Source organism: Scomber japonicus, chromosome 14 (assembly GCF_027409825.1).
Source record: "Scomber japonicus isolate fScoJap1 chromosome 14, fScoJap1.pri, whole genome shotgun sequence".
In the NCBI taxonomy this organism is placed as follows: Eukaryota; Metazoa; Chordata; class Actinopteri; order Scombriformes; family Scombridae; genus Scomber; species Scomber japonicus.
Genome location: NC_070591.1, coordinates 20,896,835 through 20,905,868, shown reverse-complemented (window position 1 = coordinate 20,905,868; position 9,034 = coordinate 20,896,835). Strand labels below are relative to the sequence as shown.

Here is a 9,034-nt window from a genome sequence, read left to right as displayed (position 1 = left end):
AGCATGTTGTGGGAGTACTGTGACGGTTGAAATATAAATCAGAAATGCATCTGTCACAATTTGTAGTGACCACGAACACTATAAAAAAGATGCCTACAACTGCAGGCCTAGGCTATTTCGTCTATTTCAAAAGTTTATATTGAAGTGTCTTTCTTCTGCAGTCTGATGGACCAGTTCTCCCTAAACGACAACTCAACCTGTCTTCACCAGTCCACTCCCCATATGTTTCGTCATCTTGTCACCTTCTGTGGCGACAGAGTGGCAGAGGTAGATGGTAACAAAAGATACCTGACGTTTTTTCGATGAAGCCATTGAAACCGAAAGACGAACCGACCCGACTACCTGGGAGGAGAGAAAGGGAAGCTCTGACGTCACATGGCCTCTGTCGCCGCCACATCACTTGGCCGCCTTCACGGACATTAGAAGCTCGGAAATAAGAGCACTACAGATTCGGGAATTTTTCGCAATCATGTTTTTGATCGGAAATAGCAATAAAATACAGTCAGTAGGCTAAAATAAATAGCGTAGATGTGTCCTCTGTCATCATAAGCAATCAAGTATCAGCGTGTTACGCTATAGGCTGGGATAGTGACAAAAGAAGGGAACTTAAACACGATTGAATGTGCCTCAGCTAAATAAAATAAAAATATTTTGCAAACTTATCTTGCAACTAGTACTAGGTTATTTTATATGTGTACATAAACAATTTCACACCACACCTGCGAAAGTGGACAATCACGGAATGTTTCCAGTCTAACTAGGCTACAGTTACCGTCATATCCGACCGCACCTGAAAGTCTCAACTGCTACAGCAGGTTTCGTGGAGGGGGAAGAGGATCCTCATTTCAGCTTTGTCTTTATTAACATCCCCCTTCTGTAGGCGATATTTGGGCTGTATAGCACGTCAGGTGGTTACATTCATTTTTAGTTTACAGGGCTATCATATTTATCAAAACTTGAGGTAATACAGGCTACCTCTTGAAAATGCTTCAGTCTCTGGCCAGCAATTCGTGTGTGCGGTTGATACAGAGTCACAAATCGACGTGGTATTTTGTGTCTCTAGTCTTGGGGTATCTACTTTATCTTATATTCGGCGCTGTTGTCTTTTCTTCGGTCGAGCTGCCCTATGAAGACCTCCTACGCCAGGACCTGCGGGCCATGAAAAAACAGTTCCTCTTGGAGAATGAATGCCTAACCGAGGAGCGTCTGGAGCGCTTTCTAAAGAAAGCCCTTGATGCCAGTAATTATGGGGTTTCCATCCTTAATAACGCCTCAGCTAACTGGAACTGGGACTTCACGTCTGCGCTGTTTTTTGCGAGCACCGTGCTGTCTACCACAGGTGAGTCTCAGCTGCTTGAAGGGTCAGACTGGACAGTGCAGGTGATGCTTCACGGTAGTGTCCAGCCTATATGCTGAACTTTTTTTTTTTTTTTTTTTGGTGTTTATTAGGGTTCCAATTTTGGACTTACTTCTGTCTGTATTTCAACATGTTTTGCAAAACAATCTTTCGTCAGACGTACAGGTTACCTGAGTCACCACCAGGCCACACAAACACGGCCTGCTCACTGAAAATGGGCAGGTAGTGGTACATGTCATTATGTAACAATTTGTGGTAATGTGGTGTGTGTTTAGTAATAGTCTATTTAATGTTCCCTTACACCTCCCCTATATTCTATATAACACTGCTTATCCCAGGATCAGGCCACAAACCTGTTTGTATCATCCTCAAATGGGAAAAAAAAGTGGCTTATCTCTGGTTATTTGTGTTCAAAAGCTGCAACTATATGCTTTCTTGTCTTGTCTTTGTTTTTTGTTTATTTTTTTAGCACAGTGAACATTTCTTTTTTTGCCAGCACATGTGTTGGTTACTGTGGCATTTCTGTAAAATAACAGCCCAGTTACAATCTAGTGTTGTAGCACTCAAGATCGGTCTACATTTATGAAGCTTATACACTTTCAGTTTTTGTTGACATTGTCAAGAAGATTATTGAGGTCATATTGGGTGATGGTGATGTATTCAAGTGCACTGTATTGAATGGTCTTCTTAATATTTTGTCCACTCTATACATGAGGGGAGCAAAATATTAGGAGCAGCAGTCAATACAATACACCCCAGTACACCACCACTATTTAGTACTACCTCAGTAATAAACATAAAGTAGAATTATCACTTTTTTGACAATGTTAACAAAAAACTGGAAACTTTTTACCTAATGAAGTGGCCGGTGACTGTATATCGTCCATTTGTATTTTACTAACATTACTAAATAATGCTTTTCTTTTTAGCACAGGAATAATGTAAATGTTGAGCCTCGTGATTATTATGATTACAGTAATGGACATGAAAATTGTCTGGCATTGGTTTGGTCTCGGTTTTGACTCAGTCTCACCCCCTCAAAGTCTTGGTCTTGTCTTGGTATGCTCTGGTCTTGGTCTTGACTTTATGTCAGGTTAGGTGGTGTTGACTACAACTCTAAAAGTGCTTATTCCAGACATACAGTGAGCAGTTCCCTATCCAGTTTGACAGTCTCATCCCTTAGTCTAATATGTTTAGGCAAATTCTTTAAGCTAATTTTGTTGTTTTTTCTTCAAGGCAATAGAACAGTTTTGCACGCCACTGTGAGCAGAGGTTGTTTTTTATCTAAGCAATGCACAGAAGTTCACGGCTTGCAGATGGTTGTCAGTAAGATTACCTGAAGAACTTTAGTCTAACCACATGGCAGCAGTTATCTATGAGGTTTCATCATACATAGTTATGCAGATATCGTGTAGCTGCCTGTCTGCGTCTTGTTTAAGTCTCAACATAACTGTGTTGAGGGCTAAACAGGGACATCTAGATCAGACAAGACACCTGACGCTTTGTAATAGACTTGGCTTATTTTTAGACTCCAACTGTTTGTATTTCAGAATTATTTTGATCTTCAGTCCTACTGATAACAGATTAAATGTCTGCTACAGTTGATTATTTTTTATTATAATTTCTTAGCAGTAACCACAGACTAGTTCCGATACATACCAGACACCATTAATTCAATTCCTACTGAAATTCATGTTTCTTCATTCATTCTGATTCATGTTATTCCTAACAGAAGCATTCCTTTTACTAAATACCTGGCAGATACTGAAAGTATATTTCTGGGGACATTTAAAGACATATATCACAGACAAACATACATTCTTCATTTGCACACTTGTGTTAGAGAACCATGGTATTTTTAACACTCTTAGGTTAGGTTCACTCCACTTAACTAGAACATGAGGTTTAAACGGTAATACCACTTTTTTTCCATAATGTTAAAACTGTTACACTTTTCTGTGGTATGTCAAACTCAGAACACATATTTATTCTTATTTTACACAGACTTTAATGTTGACATCACATGGCGCTGTTTGCATTAGTTTTTCAGGCTCCGCTGTTTTTTTCTGAGCAGGTTCTGCCTCAGATGATGTAGATTTATGTTTTAATCAGCGGTCTGTGTTTGTTTCCTTAAACTTAATATCACTGTTAGCTTCTCTGTGTTATGCTAGCGGGAGGTACAGAGAGCTACAGGTGTGTTCAGGGTCGAAGTAACCCGCAATCCTGCGCTGAAATTCAGGTTAATACTCACTCTATCTTATGTGTACAGTTTCATATCTGATTTCTTTTCCATATTGCATACTATTTTAACAGTGCTAGATGAGATTTTAGAGTGAATACACAGAATATTATTTGACAGCATGATTAGATGTTTGACAGGTTCAATAGAAAAGATCAATAAATGAAAGTAGGGCTAAAGCAAGCAAGACAAGATCATGCCTGTTACTGAGATATTTTCTGTCATGTGTGTTTTTCTACAGGATATGGTCATACAGCACCACTGTCAGACGGTGGCAAGGCCTTCTGCATAATCTACTCTGTCATTGGCATCCCCTTCACTCTCCTTTTCCTCACTGCTGTGGTGCAAAGGATCATGGTGTTCAGCACTCGGAGGCCGATCATGTACATCCACACACGCTGGGGTCTGTCCAAACCGCTGGTAGCCATCGTTCATGCCATTGTTCTTGGTATAGTGTCCGTCTCTTGCTTCTTTCTCATTCCGGCCGCCATCTTCTCAGCCCTGGAGGAGAACTGGAACTTCCTGGAGTCCTTCTACTTCTGCTTCATTTCACTCAGCACCATCGGCCTGGGAGATTACGTACCTGGAGAAGCTGCTAATCAGAGGTTCCGGGAGCTCTACAAAGTGGGCATCACCCGTAAGTGCCGATGAGATTCTTTACCATCTATTTTCATCTTGTGTTTTTAATGGTAATATGTGACATATTGTAGACAACATTTATAATTGTCTAACTTAATGTGATACTCATGATCTTATCAATGTAAACAGAAGAGATTATAAGTGAGGTCATCTTGAAGCAGCAGTGCTGCTTCATTTCTCACAATCTTTATTGCTTCCTGTTTCAAAGAGGATGTAACCACTTGGTTTGTTTTTATTGGAGAAGCAGCTCTCTCTTCCATTTGAGCTACAAAGCAATCCAGCAAAAGCAGTTCTACAAAATCTGACCTCATGCTACACAATGTAAAAAAGGAAGTGCAGTGATGGTCTTATTGTTTTAAAAGGTACTAATGCCTCAGTGATGTTAGAATATCACACATGGCAAGGCTACTGGACAGTGATTTAAAAAAAAGATCCTGATTTACAGGTACCAACCAGGCAGAACAGACGGCAATATGCATTTTACTCATCTAACAGATAGATAGGAAGCATCAGAATTGATTTAAAAATGGGTTGCTGTTACAACTTGCAAAAAAAAAGAAAAAAGAAACAACTATTAAGTGCTATTGATTCTGAATCTGCTGTTGAAATTGCTAGTTAGTTATAAACAATTTTAGCCTGCAAACTTCTAAACAGTGCAAAGCTCATTAAAAGGGGTTCACTTGCAATAGCAGTTCGAGTTGCATTGTTTTCAAAAGCCGCTTATAATCAGTCGGGTAAGTCAGGAGTGCAGTGCAGGGGGAAAATTGGGCCATGGAGGGCAGAAAAAGGTATTGATTGATTCTTCTGGATGACCTGTGCAGCTTTCTGTCAGCTGCAGTGCGCTGCTAGGGCTAATGGCGACTTGACAACAGTTAAACCCAATTTGAACCCATGGAGATTTGACAAGCTGTGTTTGTATGTAAACGTTGTGCGTTACTCAAATGAGCTGTAACCTGCATGTATGATGGGGGTGGGCGGTACACACCACCCAGAGTGACGTCATCCAGTGGGAACAATGTGTCAGTCTGTAGGAGAGGAGGAGGAGAGATGATTGTGACAGAATGTGTTTATGCGCACAAACGGCATCCAACACATTTGTACAGCTTCCTTGGTGAAAAATGACACATCCGTGTCAGAGATGATATAACATTTGGAAAGAAGAGCATGAAGAAAAGATGTAAGCATGGTCTGCCACAAATAACCAACAGTTTGTGTCATTTTCTGAAGTGTAAACCCAAAATTGTATCAGACTCAAAGTGCCTCTGCTACCACTATCTATGTAAGTAGTACTTCTGTAGTATTATTATACTTTACCAGTAGAGCCTAGACACACCTTGAGTTTCATATTAGAAACTGACATGCACAAGGATCTTTAGTTTTTTTTGTCAGAGAGCAGGGCAGGGTCTCTCTGCTGGTCCTAGTAACAAACAATACATGACAATGGGGGATTTACAACATTGTCTGAAAATGTAATCCTCCTGTCATCATTCATGGTTAGCTATCTACTGCCCTCGTGTGTCAATATGTAAAAACAACTAGTTTTGTTATGTTTTGGTTTCTTGTTGGAGATATAGTAAATTTATGCTTATGGTTTGTTTTTGTCATTTAATAAAACTACATAGTCATTATTCTCTTTCACTCTCTCTCAACAGTCTACCTGATCCTGGGTCTGATAGTCATGCTGGTGGTGCTGGAGACCTTCTGTGAGCTACAGCAACTGAAGCAGCTGAGGAAGATGTTCTACCTGAAGAAGGAGAAGCCGCAAGACCGCCTCGCTATCTTGGAGCATGACCACCTCTCCTTCACTACGGTGTCCAACAGAGCTGCGGCCCACAGTGAGGAAAAAACCCAGCCATTTGTTGGTGTCCCAACTCTGTCCTCTCCCAATGATGATCCCATGATCCAGTAAAGATCGGCAGTGCAAACAATTATTGAAGGATCAATTAATTAAAGTAGGGGATAATGCACGCAAGACTAGATAAAATGAGTAGACATAAGTCTAAGCTGTTGGCATCCTGCAAAACTCATTCCTGCAAATTTTAGTATGTTAGTTGAGACAATTCAGACCAAGAAAAACGATCCTCTTTACCAACCAAAATGATTACTATACGCTGCCATGTTGCAGAAAGAAAATATATGTACATTAAAAAAGGAAAAATTTATATTTTATCAATGACTATAAATACATGGTCATTGATAAAAGAAAAGCCTTCTGCTGTATTTATGACTCACAGGAGCTCAGCTCCTTTGTGAGCTGTACTATTTATAGCATATGTAGGAACATTTTAGAAAGTAATTGGTCTCCTAAAATTGATCTGAAATATAGGACAATTCTCTGTAGTCTGTCTCAAATTAGTCCGTAAATTTGTATCTTACAGTATAAATACATGACAGGTATGTGGAATGTGTATAATCAGGTAAATGTTTTAAGGTGTACAGTATAGTACCATCTAGAATTAAGACACCTGTTGATGAACAGAAATAGACACAAGATATAAAAATAAGTAATTAAGTACAATTCAGAAATATTGTGACATTATTATTTCTGATTGAACATTGAAGGGAAAATGTTGAAATGTATCATGCAGCCTTATTTAAAATGCATTTTTTTGTAGATCTTGCTGCAAACTGATCAAAGTTTGCTGATTGCTACACTCTGTAATGCTTGAATGCATTCCTCTCAATTTAAATGGCTTCTTTTGATTTTGAGTAAAGTTTCAGAAGCCTGTTTTCCAATGCATAATTGATTGCATGGTTGACTGACAGAGAGGTTTCGGTCAGTGCTTTACAGAGCACATGAAAGAATAGACAATGAGTTTTATAGTCATTAAATGTACTGGGCTCTGTATTTATTAAAATGAGGGTTTGCAAGACAACAGGCTTTGTTTAAGGAACTGTCAGGAGATTTCAAAACATTTTACTTTACATTTTAAGGAAATAGTTTTAAAAAATGTTGTATGCCTTGTTGCTTGTTTTGTAGAATCTCTGACTGTTCTTTAATTAAGGTGTTTCGTATTCTAACTGTGCTCCGCTTGGTCACATTTCATTATGAGGGAAATATTTGTCTGCAGGTACCGTATGTGTATTTTCTCAACATGTCACAATGCTGTTTCAAAGTTGTCTATTTGTGATGTGAAGCACTATAATTTATTAATTTGTCTGAATGGCCTTATGTGTGCTGAACTGTGTGAAAAGGGAAGTGAGGTTAGTCCAACCTAAAAAGGGAACCACGAAGGGCTGGCCCGCTCATTTTACTGTTGATACAGAGAGCTCAATTTGCACATGTACAGGAGCCAGTCAGAGGTACAGAAAAATGTTGCAACAGTTTTGGATTTCTCTGAAGGAAAAGGAACATGGTTCCAAAGATTTCATCTGTATTAAAAACAGGAGATATTTTTCATTAAACAGGTAATGTTACTTTTGTTGTGGATGATCTGTAACGGCTTGATACTTGCCCTGGGCAAGAAAAAAGCAAGAAGAAACTATTTTACTGTATGTAATTTGAATGTAGAGATGTATATTTTTAAATATGAAACATGGACGGTTTACAAATTTTTGGTAATTGTGTACTAGAAACGGTACATTAGAGAGACTTCTGATAATCTAACACGTTTTTAATCTGTTCATCAATCAAGACTAACTCTCCATGATTGGAATTTAAATCGGTGCGTATAAGTTATAAATATATATATATATATAAATCACTCCCCTGTATTTTAAAAAACATATTTCTCGGTGGAGGGAACATGTTCTGACAAAAATACTGATTTCATGCCATTATCCATCCTCTAATATTGTGTTTGGGGCAAACAGACACCCACACATAGTGTAGCATTCCACATTAAAGCAGACTCATCTGTCGCATGTACTATTTAGTACATGAAGTAGAAGTACACATTATGTCTTTTAACAATGTCTCAGTCTCTGTATGGAGCTGAAGTTCTGACCTCATCTTTCTCTGCCACATTGCCACATCAAGACACAGTCGTAGCCTTTCATGAAGTCTTGAATGTAATGTTTTTTATGCTGTTTGCTACAGTCAGATTCGAGGCCTGGCCAGCGAGCAGCACCTGCTGCTCTACTGGCTCTGTTAGTTTAGTAGTGTCATTTTTATTGGAAACCGTATGTACAGGTGGCAAGGTGTCATGCCTGCTTGCAAAATTAGCTATGACTGTGTCGCCATCTGAGTTACTAACTGATCCCCAACGCTGCATTTTATACATCAGTGGGATTTTAGTTTTGTTTGTTTTTTTCCTCACCAGTCTGGGCCTTGGTGTAAACTGTGAAGCATTGATACTGTGTCCATATTGTCTGCTGGGAAAAAATGAGAACTTGAATTTTGCCAAGTTGGGTTTTCTCTATTACTGTAATATGTTTCACTGTTAAGTAGATTACATTGAATAGATTGATGTCAAGGCTTTGACCTTTCAGCATTACTGTGTTTGTCATCGTTCACATATAGTTTGTATTGAAGTTGGGAGCTGTCAGGTGACGTAGTTCTTTAGGGAGTACATTTTGTGTCAAGGATTACAAATGAAAACAAACTGACGTTATTTATGTAAGCTGACAAAACCTTTCAGATATTTGGAATCATATGTACATATCTACTCTGTGGTTCTGGTGCATAAGCATATGCACATTGGAGTATTTTGGTGTTACAGTATCCATATTGTAATACAGAATTGTCATAGAGCACCATGGAGGCTTTACGTGAAATTGATGAATCCATGAACTGTATGATATCAGTGTATCTTAAATAAAGTGTTGGTTTATTCATCTGACTTCTCATTTACTCAAAA

At 38.8% G+C, this 9,034-nt stretch overlaps 1 protein-coding gene across 1 annotated transcript; it reads left to right on the top strand.

Moving 5' to 3' along the window:
- The first annotated feature begins 841 nt into the window (after window positions 1-841).
- Window positions 842-6,467, top strand: kcnk1b (potassium channel, subfamily K, member 1b). Its single transcript, XM_053333044.1, has 3 exons — window positions 842-1,339; window positions 3,838-4,233; window positions 5,888-6,467. Exons 1-3 carry the CDS (start codon window positions 985-987, stop codon window positions 6,142-6,144), a joined length of 1,008 nt encoding a protein of 335 aa, XP_053189019.1. The 5' UTR covers window positions 842-984; the 3' UTR covers window positions 6,145-6,467.
- Window positions 6,468-9,034: the final 2,567 nt, after the last annotated feature.

Bases quoted from the DNA above. Each gene is read 5' to 3' on its own strand.
- kcnk1b (XM_053333044.1), top strand. From the start codon at position 985: ATGCTTCAGTCTCTGGCCAGCAATTCGTGTGTGCGGTTGATACAGAGT. The intron at 1,340-3,837 runs GTGAGTCTCAGC...GTTTTTCTACAG, and splicing joins CACCGTGCTGTCTACCACAG to GATATGGTCATACAGCACCA. The intron at 4,234-5,887 runs GTAAGTGCCGAT...CTCTCTCAACAG, and splicing joins CTACAAAGTGGGCATCACCC to TCTACCTGATCCTGGGTCTG.